Here is a 15,614-nt window from a genome sequence, read left to right as displayed (position 1 = left end):
GCCCTTCCTGTCAAGGTTGCTTCCAAAACCTGCACATCCCCACAGGCGTCTGCTGCGGGCCCTCTTCCTTAAAAAGAGCCTCTCAAGGACGAGAAGCAGAGAGAAACAAAACAAAACTCCCCACAGACAAGATTAAGCAGCATTAATTAAATGCATCCCCTCTCTGGTTAATTGGGACCCAAAGTCAGGAGTGGCCACGGTAGCTCTAGGGAGAAGTGGGTGAGTAGGCCCCCATCTGAGGCAAGCAATTAATGATTTCCTTCTCAATTGATGCCTGGCTCCGGAGCCCGGGCTGTGAAGTGAAGTGCTGTTCAGAACAGCCTGATATGCTAATTAGTCCTTAAGTGATTTCTCAGGGACTTGGAGCTATTTATGAAGGGTTTGGGGGTTTTTTGGTTTTTTTGATTTTTTTTTTTTTTTTTAAGTTTAGCTGTTTAAAGCAGTAATTGCGTCTGGAAAGCAGAGCTGAGTCGGGGCCGGTCTAGGTGAACCCTGAGTTCCTCCTTGGCCCTGCGGGACACTCACCTGCTGTCCCGGGGTCACTGCTCTGGCTGTCTGGAGGTCTCTGGGTGCTCAGGGAGGCTGAGAGGAGACGGTCTCGGCAGAAGGTGCCCCCCCGGCCCCCACTGCCCTCTCTGGGGGTCCTCTGTTGCCCCAGCAAAGCACATCCTGGGTAGGCAGTCACCTCCTGCAGGTGTTCACATCTATCACGTTTTTTGGCAAAGGGTTGAAATAGTCACTTACACCCACCCTAGTGCTTTGAGGTGGCCAGGGGCACATGGGGGGGGCACCTTGAGGCTGCTTCCACTCTTCCTTCCTTCAGAGCCTCTCACTGGGTGCCTCTCGCTGATCTCAGACCCCAAGCGTCTTGGCCTCCCAGAGCTCCCGGGAAGGGGTGTGGCCGAGAGCAAGCAGCCTGTCTGCATGTGAATGGGTGTGGTTTGTAGGAAACAGCGCCTGGGCTGAATCTTGAGGGGTGTTAGGTGGGAGGTTCCTAGGGATGCGGACTCTGGAGCTCAGTATAATGCCAAGCTCACGCTTCCTCCCTTGTTTTCACTCTGGGCTGTCTGGATGCTCTTCTCTCCGTCTGCGTGGGCCGCTGGGAGAGCAGCCTCGCCGCCGGAAGCCTGTTGGGAAGCCGACAGCTCCTACTGCCCTTGGAAGCGTGAACTGATTGGCGCGCAGAGGGCAGGGTCAACACCCCTGATGCCCGCAGCCACACAGAAGGTTTCTCCAGGCGCCCCTCTGCACAACTTGTTTTTCTTTAGGTTGCTCCCTCCCTGAAGAAAGCCCCAGTTATAGCAGGTCTTGATGCTGTGGTCTCACGGCAAGAAGGAAAAAAACAGGATCTTGGGGTGTTTCTGTTGTTACAGGCAGGGTGTGGGGACTTGTGTCACCCCAGGGGCTATAACACCTCCTTTTCCTACAGCTTGTTCTAAACTCGTACCTGACTTAAACATGCTCATGCTTCCAGGGTCTGCCTGGGCCCCCGTGGCTTTGCTCTGCACAGACGTGCACTCCCAGCATCTCGGCTGTTGACCTGGATGCTTCCTCTGTGCTTTTAGTCCCCACGTGTGTAGCTGCTTGGGCCTGGCCTGTCCCAGGAGGAGTCTGTGGACGTCGCAGTGCAGGATGAGGCCTCAACTCCACCTGGCCCTGAAATCAGTCACCCCGGCCTGCCCGTGTCCTGGCCTCACCTCCCCCAGGGCACAGCCTAGACAACCCGAGCCTCAGTCCGTCTCGCACGCATCATGCTTTCCCTGGAGTTGGTAACCTGCTTGGCCGAGTTGTTACTTTCTCTGCTCAGCGTTCTGTGTCCTTCATGTCCAACCCCAAGCTCCCCGTGGTTGTCCCGTGGCCTTTTATCACTATCAGGGTATCAGGGGTTCCACCGGGAGCTGCCCCCGTCCCTTGCGGGTCCTTCTGTTCCTGGGTCTGTGATTCTGCCCTGGGGTTGAAGGGACGCAGCTCTTGGAGCATCTCTCAGAGGAGAGGGCTTTGGGAGGTCCATCTGTCCTATCTTCACGCCTGGGTGGTCGTCACACTGAATTGGCAGTTGGCGAAGTCTAGTCTTCCAGATTGGAAGGAACTTTCCCTCTATGTTGAAGACCTGGACCCCGGAAAGCCACGGAGGTTCCCTTCCTGGCCCTGTATCCATCTGCATGGTCACAGGATGGCCTGGCGGGTGCTCTGGGACCGGCGCCCCAGCCCTTGCAGTCTGAAAACTTGCCTCGTCCTTCTTCCCGTCCTGGGCGTGGTTGTGAGAGGCCTCACTGTCCTCCCTCGCCCTTCCTCATTCTGCCACTGGGGGCTGTGCTGCACCGTTCACCATTGTCTTCCCTGTTGTTTCTTTTAATTTCTTCTACTTTTGGAAGATTTCTTCAGCTTCTCCCTCTGTCTCTTTTTTTGCCATTGTTGCTAGTTCCCAAGGTGCAGCTACCACTTCTCTCTAGTTCCAAAGCAGTCGCCCCAAAACGAAACCCCACGTTAACAGTCACTCCCCGTTCCCCCTCTCCCAGCCTCACTAATCTGCCTCTTGTCTTGATGGATGTGCCTGTTCTGGATGTTTCATATAAATGGGATTATGTACTCCAGCCTTTTGTGTCTGGCTTCTTTCACCTGGATTAGGTTTTTGAGTTTCGTCCACACTGTAGCACGTGTCAGAGCCTCACTCTTTTTTATGGCCAGGTAGTATCCTATTGTGTGGGCGTTTTGTTTATTCATTTATCTGTCCATGGACACTTGGATTGTTTCCACCTCTTCATGATTATGAGCAGTGCTGCCATGAGCATTCATGTACCAGGACACGAATGTAGCTGACATCGATTTTCAGTTCTCTCAAATATACACTGAGGAGTGGAATTGCTGGGCCATATGGTAATCCTGTGTTTAACTTTCTGAAGAACTGCCAGACTTTTTCTCAGTGGCCACGGCATTTTACATTCCCACCAGCAGTACACAGTTCCAGTTTTTCTACATCCTCACCAACACTTGTTATTTTCCATTTTTTTGATTCTAGCCATCTTGGCAGGTGTGAAGTGGTATCTTATCATGGTTTTGATTTGTGTTTCCCTGGATGAATAATGATGTTGAGCATCTTTTCATGTGCTTATTGGCCATTCGTATGTCTTCTTTGGAGAAATGTGTATTTAAGTTCTGTGTCTTTCTAAGGCTATTAAGGATGGTGCTTTTCTCGTGGATTTAAAGTTTTCATCCCCTTACAGAGTCTCTCTTTCTTTTCAAATGCATTTTCCTGTCTATTTTGGGGTCTGACATTTGTTGCCTGGAAGCCCGGGTGCGCAGCCTCTTCAGGACTTTCCCATAGGCAACTCAGCCTCCTCAGGAGCACTGCTGAGGCGTTTCTGAATCCCCCATAGGCCCCTCTGTTTCCTCTTCTCCCGAGGCCACGTCTCTGTCCATCCTGTGTGGCCCGAGCATCCTGGAGAAGGCCTGGGCTCCTTCACTCCTGAACATGCTGTGGGCTCCCTTCCCTGCTGCCCCACAGCAGGCCGGGACCCAGAGCAAGGCTCTGGGGGGACAGCCTGGCAGGGGCCCCTCTGCTGAGGTTCCTGAGGCACCCATCCTGGGCCCGTGGGGTTCTGTGGCCTGGGACTCCGTTTTCTTGGATCCTATAGGACAGTCACCACTTGTACTTCTGCATTGAATATCATTGCTCGTTTCTCTCTCTCTCTTTTTTTTAATAAATGTATTTTATTTATTTTTGGCTGCGTTGTGTCTTCGTTGCTGCACGTGGGCTTTCTCTAGTTGTGGCGAGCGGGGGCTACTCTTCGTTGCGGTGCACAGACTTCTCACTGCGGTGGCTTCTCTTGTAGCAGAGCACGGGCTCTAGGCATTGTGGGCTTCAGTAGTTGTGAGACGTGGGCTCAGTAGCTGTGGCGCACAGGCCTAGTTGCTCTGCGGCATGTGGGATCCTCCCGGACCAGGGCTGGAACCCGTGTCCCCTGCATTAGCAGGCGGGATTCTTAACCACGGCGCCACCAGGGAAGCCCCCTCGTTGCTCTCTTTTTCCCTTTCTCTTTTATGCCTTTTTAGTGGGGGCTTGAAAGAGAGTAGATGTAAATACCTGGTTCTCTGTCTTTAACCGAAAGCTCTGGTTGCTTCCGTGTGGCTGGAGCAGCAGACTTGCCCTCAGCCTCGTGGATTGTGTTGCCCCAAGTGCCTGCATGTTTCGGGCCTTTTTCCTGTGGCTCTGCTTGCATTTCAGGCCACCGTGGAGGGGACAGCAGCAGTTGTCTAGAGTGTGGCTGTTGGTCAGGGGCTGGGCTCTGCTTGTCACTGGTTAGAGCAGCGCAGACATGGCCCTGGACCTCAGCTCAGCTTCCCTGCAGGGCGTGGAGGGCCCTCGGCACCACTCCCAGCACCTGGCCAGCTGCCTGGGCTCCCATGAAACGCACAGTCTCTGGGAGTGCAGGAGGCTAAGCGGAGAGCCCCCTCCCCCCCGCCGAGCCGGGGTGACTGTCGGGGGCCTCCATTTGTGTGTCAGGCATTGGGGTGTTTCTTCTCTCTTCCCTGGCTACATTGTTGTGCTCGCGTCCCGCCGGACTGGTGGCCACCCCTGCCACCCATGGAGGTGCTGTGGCCTGGGCTCCCAGGACGATGGGAGCTGAATCTGGAAGGCCCTCCCACCACAGACCAGGGCATCTCAGTCCTCTTCTGTGTTCTCTGTTTCTGCAGTGAGTGTTGTTTATTAGGATGACAGTTGTTTTTAAAAGTGAGGACCAGCACCCCAGTGACAGCAGCTCCCCTGGGGACACAGCATGGATCTTGAGTGTCTGGTCAGTTTTATATGGGTCCTTGGTCTCCATGGTAATGGGAGTCTAGATGAGTGGGTGGTCATCTGACCCTTCTCTGGGCACAGAACACCCAACGGGACAGTCCTCCTGGCAGTGAGGCTGGGACCTTGGCCACAGGGCAGCTGTGGATAAAGCCAGGGTGGAATGTGCTCAGGCTGCTGTCTGCCTGCCGGGCCCTGGTGTGCCCATCACACTGAGCCCTGCTCTGGTTCTGCTCTGGAGTCAGGCCCTCCCCAAATCACTGGGCGTGAACGGGACAGCGTGGTGTCAGTGCAGGGACAGGTGGGCGTGTGTGCGCCCCACAGGGCACTGCCGAGGATCCCTCCAACCCACCCTGCTTCTCCTTTGCAGGAAGTTGTGCCAGCCACAGAGCTCAGGCGGCCTCCCTGGGGACCTTGCGGCCAACAGTCCTCCAGGCGAGCATGGGAGCTCAGCCTCACCCCCTCAGGTAGGAGCGTGGTGGGGAGGGAGGGTGGGTCTCACCAGAGCCAGTGGGCCTGACCTGACCTTGGTTCTTACGGAACCTGTTGGGCTTTCGGTTCAGGGCTGGCAAGCTTTCTTGAATGAGTGAACAGCTGGCTGGGGGTTGGGTGTCCTGGGCCTGGGACTTGGTTATGGTTCCTTGGTTTACCTGTGGGTATGTGGCCGAGGGAGGGCAGGCTGCTGAACCACACTGAGCCTCCTGCTTTCTCTGTATGGTGGGCGCTCCTGCCTCCCAGGGCTGTTGGAAAATCAAGTGTATGGCTGCAGCCCAGCCAGGGCCCAGTGGGGTCCTATGAGCAGTGGCCACGGCCACGTTAGTCAGTAGTCGGGAAGGGCATTTGGGGGGGGCCTTGCTGTTGGGGGCTTGATCTTCACCTCGCCGTTGCTCGAGCTGTTTGGTGAAAGCTCTCCCCACCCACCTGCATGCTCTGACTTATGAGTCCCATGTCTCCATCCCTGCTTGGGAGGGGCCAGCCCCTCTTCTCCCTCTTCCTCCTCTGCCCCGGAGGCACCCAGCCTAGGCCCATGACCCGTAAAGCCTCCCTGTGGCTGTAGGGCCGTTGTGGAGAACAGAGGGCCTCATTTCACTTGCGTCCCCACTGCTTCCCTCTGATCCTGGGTTGCCCATCTGCCTTCTTTCTCCCTACCGCTGCTTCCCTGGTCCTGGGCCACCTGGTCTGATCCTGGCTCCATTCCTGTGGTCTGGCCTTGCCTCACAGGCCTCAGCGCTCTTGTCTGTGAAATGGGGATGAAGCCTGCACCGTGTCACAGGGTTGCCATGGGGATCCAGGTAGCCAGGGGCCTGGAGGTGTTGGCCCTGGCCTGCGGGGCTGCCCGGTGTCACTCAGATTGGCTCTGTCACTCCCCACCGTCCAGGGGAGATGCTGAGCACAGTGACGCTTTAGACCGGTTCCCAGAGGTGGCCCTCCCGGGCTGCAGCCAGGTCCACTAATGACCCAGCGCCCTGCCTCCGCTCTGGTGGCCTCTGGGCCCAGCTGAGAGCTGAGACCCTGGGCAGGCAGCCGCTGCTGAGCTCTGGGCATCCTGGGCCTGGCTAGTGTTCGCGCGCCCCCATGTGGTCAGCGTGGGCCTTGCGTGTGGGCACTGGGTCTCCTCCGGGCCTGCGGTGCCCAGCCTCTCCCCAGTAACTCTAGGCACAGGCTCCCCTCTGAAATTGTCTCCTTTCCTTCCCAGAAACGGCCACAGCCTCCTGATTTCATCGACCCTCTGGCCAACAAGAAACCCAGGATATCGCACTTCACCCAGAGAGGTCAGCCTGCAGTCAACGGGAAATTGAGTGTGCCCCACGGCCGTGAGGCGCTGCTTCCCACCCCGGGCCCGCTGGCTGGTACAGACGCCCACCTGCCCCTGCGGCTGGAGCCACCACGGGCCCACGACCCCCTGGCCGACGTCAGCAACGACCTGGGCCACAGCGGCCGGGATTGCGAGCGTGGGGAAGTGGCCGCCCCGGCACCTACTGAGTGCCTCAGCCTGCCCCTGCTGACGGACTGTGCCCAGCCCAGCAGGCCCCATGGCACCTCCTTGCACGGCAAGTCCAAGAAGAAATCCAAGAAACACAAAGACAAGGAGAGGGCGGCTGAGGACAGGCACCGGCCCCGGCCGCCAGACCAGATGTCGGGCCCCCTTGGAGCCCCACCAGTCGCCCCGGGTAGGTGCCAAGAGGCAGGCCTAGGGGCGGGGGCTCTGCAGGAGGGTGTCACCAGGAGCCTGAGCACCGGCCCCATGCCCACCACCCTCACTCCACAGAGTGCCGAGAGGGCTGCCCAGGAGCCCCCACTTCGGCTCAGCCTGCACATTAGGCCTCTTTGCCTCCTGTGTCCTCGCACCGGCTCGTCTGTGACTGCCCTGGCATTGTTATTCTGAGAGCCTCTGGCAGTCCTGTGTGTACCAGGCCAGCTCTGGGGGCCAGGGGCTTGGAGCCTGATGGAGCTGAGGCTCACGGGAGGAGACATCACACAGGGAGAGCAACAGTTCCAGGGCCCAGCTCTGGCTGCGGGGAGGTCCCAGACACAGAGAGAGAACAGGGTGGGACTGGGGCTCAGGGAAGGCAGTGGGGGGCAGGGCCTGGTGGAGAGGGAGGTGGGCAGCCCCTGAATCACCAGGGACCTGGTGTGGCCTGCTAGGCGAACATTTCAGCCTGTGGAGAAAGGGTTTGGGAGGTGGGCCCAGAAGGAGGTGGGAGACTGTCCATAGAACAACAGAAGGTAAGAGCCAGAACACGGTCTTGCAGTTGCAGCCTGTGAGGAAGCTGGCAGTGGAGAGACCCTCAGCAGGATGAGGGGTGCAAGGCTGCCCAGGGCCATGTGCTGAGCAGGGAAACCTTCTCGGGCCCGGGGCACTGGGGAGGCGCGTGGATGGGCTAGGATGGCGGTGGGGCTGGGGTCATGTCCCCCAGAGCCGCCCCGCCTCCAGTTATAGCCCTAGGCACCTGAGCCGAGCACCCCTTGTGGCTACTGTCAACCCCAAGAATAATTCAGGAGGCTGCAAATAAGAAAATCGTGTATTTGAGGTCTTAAAAATTACAGTTCAGGAGACATAGATTCAGGTGAGCGCGAAAGAGTGTTCTGAGGAGGAGAAAGAGTCGGGCTTATAAAGACAAAAAGCCACGAGTTTGTTAAAGGTTGCCTGGTGAGGATGGTTTAACTCTGACGCAAGTCAGAAAATATTTGTTTTAGGTTAGGGGTCCAGTAAGTAGACAGTGTCACGAGTGTTTTTAGGGTAGGGGGTCTGATGAGTAGATAGGCTGTCACAAGTTTCTGACAGATGACTTCATCGCATCAGAAGGTCAGATTCCATCTAGGCTGAGACGTGCACAAGTCACACTTCCTTAATGGCCTCTTGGTTCCATTTTTAGAGAGCTCTCTTAGCAATACGGACTCCATTGTGAATTTCCTTTCATGTAATTTAACCTTATCAGCACGTCCTGGCAACAGAGGCGCAGCCTTGGGGGCCACTTCACCTGCTGCAGCTTTCTGATTATTTCCTCAGGAGGGTTCCCAGCAGGGGGCATTCCTGGATGGGGTGGAGCCACTTCTCCTTAAGGCTTTTAAATTTGTCCTCACCTATCCTTCACGGGCTTGCCAGCCCCTCCCTCTGTGGCTGGAGGGCAGGTCCTGGAAGAGCAGGGTTGGTCCGGTGAAGACGGACATTGCAGTTCCGTCAAGTCCCCTGGTATTCCTCAACCCTGTTGCACGCTAGGGTTCCTAGCACCTGTGGGTGGGCCACAGGGGAGAAGGCGGCCCGGTTCCCAGAGCACACGCCATCTGATCCGGCTCCTCCTCAGGGAGACAGGCTCACGGGAGGAGACATCACACAGGGTCACAGAGACATCACTCAGCAAACTGCTGAGCAGCCGGGCAGCGCATTCTGCCCCAGATGGCAGAAGCGGATGCCGTGTGCTTCTGGCAGGGCCCTGGGCGGGAGCACTGTGGGGCCGGGCATCAGATGGGGCCAGGAAGATGCTGCCCAGGCCGGCCCACACGCAAGGCTCAGATGGCTTTGGGTCCTGCCCGGTGTGCGTCAGCTCCAGGCAGCTTCTCCCCAAGCCGAGGTGAGAAAGTGACATTTGGGGTCAGGCAACCCAGGGAGTAGAGGCCCCAAGGAAAAGGAAAAGGGTAACTGAGGCACCAGAAGCTGGGTCTGGCGCCAAGTGATCCACCTTAAGCCGTCTCTCAGGCAGCTCAAGTGATAGTGGTAATAGGTGGGTGGGTGCAAAGCCCCCCCAAGCTCCCAACACACACACACACACACACACACACACACACACACACACACCACACACCACACACCCCTGCTGTAACATGTTGTCCCCAAGCTCCCAGCACACACACACACACACACCACACACACCACACACACCCCTGCTGTAACATGTTGTCCCCAAGCTCCCAACACACACACACACCACACCACACCACACGACACCACACCACACCACACACTCCCCTGCTGTAACATCTGTTGTGACTCCTTCCTGGGTTGGGGGCACGTGCAGGCAGGAGCTACCCACCCACCGTTAACGATAGCATTGTTCTCTGAATGCTCCCCCAGCCTTGCTGGAGAGGGCTCCAGGTCAGCCCCTGAGGAAGCTTCCTCGCCCTTATGTCCTATGGGCCAGAGGGATGGGCATCTGTTTAACCCACCCTTCTGCGTGACACTGTCCCCCTAGTCTGGCCCTGCTGTCGGAGCCCTGCCCTGTGATCGCCTCTGACCCTGACAGGTGTGGCGGCCTCCACCTGTCAGGCAGGTGGCTCAGCTCAGCCTCCCTGTGGCCCCCACTCTCGAGGCCCCCCTCTGGCCATCTTCATCCCCCTATGCCGCAGGCCCACTCCTGGGTCCTACGCCCACCCTCGTGCCTGCCCCCGACTTTTGCTCAGGCTGTGGATCCCTCCTGTGGCCAGAGGGTGCCTTCCTGGGCAGGCTGGCATGCTGGGTGGAGGGCTTGGGCTCAGCCAGGCCAAGCTCAGGCCCACTGACCCCTGTGTGGAATTGGGGGCACCCTCTCTCATTGGCACCCAGACCTGGGTCCTGCAGGGTGAACTCGCAGACATGTCCCTGCACCCCCTGCCCTGGGGAGGCACAGGAGAAGCTAGTGGAGGGGACACATGGGTGTGGGAACCAGCTCGGCTGGTGCAGGGGCAGCCAAGTGACAGCCTCACGCAGCCAGTGCCGGAGCAGGAGTGGGGACCACAAAGGTTTGCCACAGGCTGGACCCCAACAGTGTCTTGGGTGCCAGGTCAGTCTGACCCTAAGCCTCAAGGCGGAACACCCCAGGAGGCCTGTCCTGTGTGGGGTGTGGGTGGTGGGAGTGTAGACTAAACCCTCATGTATGTGCCTGTTGGGCTGCATTCTGGGGAGGCCACAGCCTCTTCAAAGATGACACCCAGGTGGGGGTGGGCTCCATCCATTGGTGGGAATTGCACCTCGCGCTGGAGTATAAAACCACAGGAGGGCTCAGCAAACTGCTGATCCACTGGGTGGGCTGCTTCCCTCTGAGAGAGGCACAAAAATAAGCACTCAGGATATGCTTCAAAGCGATAAAATTGCTTCTAAGTTGTGGGGAGGGGGAGGCCAGCTGGAACAGTTTCCCAGGGGAAAAGGACCGGACTGTAGCTTTGGTCGACTGCAGCCTGGGCAGCCCTTGAGCCCTGTGGACAGTCTTGTGTCACAGTCCCTGGCCTCTCAAGCCACCAGCCCAGCCCTGTTCCGGGGCTGCCTCTCTGATCCTGAAGTCCCATCTCTGGTGTGAGGAACGGGAGGATGGGGAGAGGGGGTGGCTCAGACCAGGGACCGGAGCCTGCAGAGCCTGCGACTCCATCCACGGGGAGAGGTGTGGACAGGAGCCAGGGCTTTCCCTGGTGGCCGTCTGTCTTTGTCCTGTAGGGCTGGAGCCCGGGATACCCCTGGGACTCGATTATCCAGGGGTCACCGGTTTTCAGCTTAGTGATCTTTTACACGAGGTCAGTGGAGGCGGCAGAGGCTCTGGACGAGTTGCCGAGGCTTTGCCCTGCAATGAATCCGTCCTTTGGGGTGCTTGCTGAAAACGTACCCACGATGCCATCTCTGCACGGCTGTGCTTTGGGGACACACACCATGCTGCCTCGCCACTTCTCCCACGGGCTGAGGGCACTCCTGGCTGCAGCTGGACCCCCGAGGTAGCCAGACAGCACTTGCCCAGTGCTCATGCCTCCTTTGCCGGTCCTGGCTCCCGCTACGTGGCCTCAGCAATCCTCTGCACGCAGCGTCCCCTCCAGGGCCTTCAGACAACAAGGCATCAACCTTCTGAGGATCTCACCGTGGACACACGAGCTGTGGACTCAGGAGTTATGCATTTGCTCTTTGTAGGTTTAAATGGGACCTGCAGCAGCTCAAGTGTTCCCACGTCGACCTCGGAGACTCCCGACTACTTGCTGTGAGTACTTCCCTTGCCGGCTGTGCCTCTCCCCTCCCGGCCCCTGCCCTGCACGTTAGCAGAGGCAGAGCTGACCCCAGGCCATGTGTGTGAATTCCTGGCCCAGTCTGCTCGAGGTCAGGGCTGCTTCCTGGGTGGGGCCGGCCGCAAGGCTGTGGGCACTTCCAGGCTCTCTCCTGCCGCCCCCTGAGCCCCTGTTGCCCCTCTCTCTGGTCTCTCCAGAAAATACGCCACTATCTCCTCCTCGGAGCAGCGCCAGAGCTACAAAAACGACTTCAATGCTGAGTATAGCGAGTACCGAGACCTGCACGCCCGCATCGAGCAGATCACGCGGCGCTTCACGCAGCTCGATGCCCAGCTCCGGCAGCTCTCCCAGGGCTCCGAGGAGTACGAGGTAGAGCCCTGCCCACGCACATCCAATGGCTCTGCCCGGTGCTGGCATCCTCGGGCATGTTCCCTTGTATTCTGGGCTGAGGGCCCTGCTCGCCCCTCCTTCCCACTCCCCAAGTGGTTTAGGCCTGTCCCTGGAGCTCAGCGTCCTCAGCAGTGGGGCCGGCTGTGACCGACTCCGCAGGTGGGAGATGACCCACAGGGGCGGGGGTGGTGTTCCGAGCAGTGGAGACAGCGGGGAGCAGCAGGCTGGGGTGCCTGTGTCCCCATCTCTGAGAGCGCCTGGGGTCCCCTCTGCAGCCCACTACCCACGTCACACGAGAATTCTCAGTCCCCCAGCCAGGAGGGGCTGGCCAGGCCACACCCCACGGCCCATCAGAGCTGTCACAGACACAGTGGGGGGTGGGAGGGGATGGAGGGTCCTTGGGGTTCCCCCGCCCCAACCCTCTTCCTCTGGCCAAGGGCACCTGGGTTCCCCAAGCCATCCCATGTGGGAGCTCACTGCAGGGGGCTTGGTCACCAGCCCTGGGACGCCAGCCCTCCCCCTTGTGCCACCTTTCAGCGCTGGTTACCCGACTGCAGGGCCAGCCCTGATTAATCGTGGTGTTGGGGTCCATCTCCCCTGGTGGAGGCCACTTGGGTTTCCAGAGGAGATGGCTCGTGATTGGGGCAGAGAAATGGGGCCTCTGAGGGTCTAGGACAGAAAATCCCCAGGGCATCTCTGTCCTCCCTCCTCCCTGCAGGCCCCACAGGGACACTCCCCAGGTGGTCAGGGGGCCTCTGCGCTTGGCCTTGAACGGTGCACAGGCCAGCTGGGTGCGAGGGAAGGGGGCCGTCCCATCTGCTCTTTGCCTCCTCCAGAGGCTCTGACCAGCCCGCCCCTCCTACCGCGTGGCCTCGTGCTTGTCCCTGAGGCTGGGCGCCTGCCCCTCGCTCCCCTGGCCCAGCTTCCTCCCCCACCTCCTGCACTGCTCATCCCCCAGCCTGCCCCCTGCCCCTCCTCTGTGCTTCCTCACGCCATCACGCCATGCTGAGGCCATTGTCCCCCAGCATGCGGTGACCTTGCAGGTCGCAGGTTATCAGGGAGAAGGGGACATTCAGTTGGGGTGTCCTGCAGGTAATGCATTGTTCGCTTTCTCTTTTGTTTTTCCTCCAGACTACTCGTGGGCAGATTTTACAGGAATATCGAAAAATCAAGAAGGTAAGTCTCCATCCCTTTGTTGGGGGTAGGTGGGGTGGGGTCAGAAGCTGTTTCAAGATGAGTGGCGCCGAAGTCTGGGAGAGGAGGGAGGGAGGAAGGGCCTCACTGGGCTGGTCTCAGGCCCTCGGAGTAGCCCTCGCCCCTGGTCACAGCTGAGGAGCTGAGCCTGTCGTATGAGCTTGGGTGCAGCCCCCCACCCCCGCTCTCCCAGTGTTTGATGGGCACAGCCCCAGGTCCTTTCCGCCTCCCAGCCTTGGGCTCCCTGACAGTCTCCTGCGATGTGGTTCCACAACAGCAGCTCACGTTCCTGAGGGCCACATGTGCCAGGGCGGCTCCCTACCAGCTAGGCCCCAGCCCAGCGTGGAAGCTTCATGACCTATCTTGCCTCAGCCTCTCACCCTGGCTGTGACGTTTCCCAGGGTGGAGCCGAGGGGCGGAGCGGGGGTCCCTGTCACAGCATGGAGAGTTCAGGCCTCAAGCAGGGCGAGTGGGAACCTGGGGCAGCCAAGCGGGGCAGCTCGAGTTCGGGTTGGGCTCTCAGCCTTGGCCGTGTGGGTGAGTGTCAGCCCGGCCGCTCTCTTACAGACCAACACCAACTACAGCCAGGAGAAGCACCGCTGCGAGTACCTGCACAGCAAGCTGGCCCACATCAAGAGGCTCATCGCTGAGTACGACCAGCGGCAGCTGCAGGCCTGGCCTTAGCTCAAGGCCACAGGGCAGGAGGCCCCACCCAGCCAGCCAGGCCAGCTCACCTCACCGGGCTGACCGTTGTTCTGGATGGTGGGGGAGCTGGGGGCGAGGGGGACTGAAGATGAGGAAACAAGAGATTTATTTGAAAAAATAAACGTGAGGAAGACGCATTCATCTGAGCCAGGAACGCCGGCTTTCAGGGGAGTCCCTGCAGCCCTGGCGCCCACAGGTCACACAGACCCAGGTGGGGTGTCCACCTCCCCCAGGGCCCCACACACCTCCTGAGCAGCCTCCCCACCCAGATGGGCTCCCCAAGAAGCCCACCTCCTCGCCAGCACCCCCCCCCGCCCCCCAGGGGCTTCAGCTTCCTGTCAGTGAAAGACTCCAAGGCCGGCCTGCCTGCCTGCCTTTTCTAGTTTTATACAAAGACAGCCACTTTTAGCTACTGCTTATGAGACTTGAGTCTATTTTTATACGAAAGAGAAAGCATCTTTTTTCTAAACCTGTGCCTCCCCTCCTTGGACGCCCAGGGTCTACGCGCTGCCCTGTGTCCTTTCTACAGTATTACAGATGCTCGGGAAGTTCGGCGTTGTTTCTGCGAGCTCCAGGGGCTCCCAGGAGAGAACCCATGGTGGGCGGGCAGGGGTGCCTCTCCCACGCTGGTCTCCCTCACACACAGCCTCTCCCTGGCTCTAAGAGGGCGGGCAGGGCAATGCGACCCCCGCAGCTCTATTTGGAAAACTCCAGCTGGTCCAGGAGCAGCTGCTGGGAGCCACCAGGCCCGCCCTGCTATTCCAGGCCCTCAGCTGTCAGGGGTCACTGGGAGTTTCTGTGCTTGTAGCCCGCGCTCTGCGGCAGCAGTGTCGGATTTTATTTTACTGTCTTCTCAATTCTCCCCTTTGCTGCTGCTCTTCATTTCGCACTGTTGAGACCAAGTGGTCTCCATGCTGTTGACCTCGCCCCACCCCTCAGCCCACTTGTGGGTCCTGGGGTCGTCTTTGCAGAGCCGCCACGGGGTTTGCACTCAGGGAGGGGCTGGGGCGTCGATAGAGCCGGGGGCGGGGGGGGGGCGGGGGCAAGAGTGAGCTCGGAAAAGGCGCCGGATCCACCCATTTTGGGGGTGCTGGCCCGAGGACACCCCAATTGCTGCTTAGTCACTGTGCCTAGTCTAATGTCCCCCAGGGCGTCAGGGGGCGTGCGTGTTTGTGTGTGAGGGACCCCCGGGCGCGGTGGGGTCTAAAGCGAGCGTTCACATGAATTCAAAGCCGTGTTCAGCCAAGCCACAACTGGGGAAGGTCATGGGGGTGGTTGCAGCCCACAGCCCAGGGGTCACGGGGGCGGAGGTGCTGCCGGGAGCCGTAGCAAGGGAGAGCGGAAATGCTCACGTAGACACGTCTAGTTTTCTGAGCTGTGGCGGTGTCTCCTAATGGCTTCCCAAAGAGCAGGCACGCCTGCATTGTGCCCACCCCACCCCAGAGTCTCTGTGGGACCCCTGGGGTGCCTGGAGTGCCGAGGATGCTGATCCTTTCTGTTTCAACAGCTGTTGTTTTGTTTCTCATTTGGGATGGAGAGGGGGAAGGGCTGAGCAGACCCTGGGACCCCAGGTTCCCCCGACAGCCATCTTGTACTCAGCCTGGACGTGCAGACTCAGGTGAAATGGGAGCACTCAAGGAGGCCCCACCCTGGAGGGCCGAGCGGCCCTCTGCCCTGGGATCCAGTTCAAGGGACTCTCAGTTCAATTTCCTCCTCCTCCTCATTGTTTTTTATTGTTGTTGTTTATTTTCTCCTTTTAAGGAATCATGAAGCTAAGAAAAGTTTTGTGCTTTGGGGGTTGATGGACAAAAGTTCTAGCTGATTAAATATGGTCTAACTTATTGATACTGTTTTGTTTTTTTTTCCTTTTAATATTGTACTGTGGAGAAAAACTTTTGAGCCATGGAGTTGGTGTTTACAAGAACTTTTCACTTTTGCCAAAATGTTACAATTGAAAGGCGTCTGCATCTTTAGTTTCCTAATGTTTTCTTAGAAGAACTGGTGTCCTTTTTGTACACTAAACAGGTGAATGCTGATTTTTTTCAACCTACAATAAATTTCACTGAACTGA

At 58.5% G+C, this 15,614-nt stretch overlaps 1 protein-coding gene across 4 annotated transcripts in view; it reads left to right on the top strand.

The window, feature by feature from the left end:
* The window catches only part of ELL (elongation factor for RNA polymerase II), an 81,668-nt gene extending 66,054 nt beyond the window's left edge, over positions 1-15,614 (top strand). For 3 of the 4 annotated variants that reach the window (XM_089905292.1, XM_022558822.3, XM_089905290.1), the window contains 6 exons: positions 5,166-5,262; positions 6,492-6,966; positions 11,163-11,229; positions 11,452-11,623; positions 12,776-12,820; positions 13,406-13,635. In XM_089905292.1, the coding sequence (XP_089761418.1) occupies positions 5,166-5,262; positions 6,492-6,966; positions 11,163-11,229; positions 11,452-11,623; positions 12,776-12,820; positions 13,406-13,522 (973 nt within the window). In that variant the 3' untranslated portion in view covers positions 13,523-13,635. Of the gene's footprint in view, positions 1-5,165; positions 5,263-6,491; positions 6,967-11,162; positions 11,230-11,451; positions 11,624-12,775; positions 12,821-13,405 lie in introns of all 4 variants that reach the window. The other variant, XM_089905291.1, reaches the window with a different exon arrangement.

The sequence above is a fragment of the Delphinapterus leucas genome, unplaced genomic scaffold (assembly GCF_059928025.1).
Source record: "Delphinapterus leucas isolate spDelLeu-1000000601 "Yukka" unplaced genomic scaffold, BTC_Dleu_Yukka2 spDelLeu_asBTCV2_sq25, whole genome shotgun sequence".
In the NCBI taxonomy this organism is placed as follows: domain Eukaryota; kingdom Metazoa; phylum Chordata; class Mammalia; order Artiodactyla; family Monodontidae; genus Delphinapterus; species Delphinapterus leucas.
Note: the sequence above shows the minus strand (reverse complement) of the source record. Positions and strands in the feature narration are given on the sequence as shown.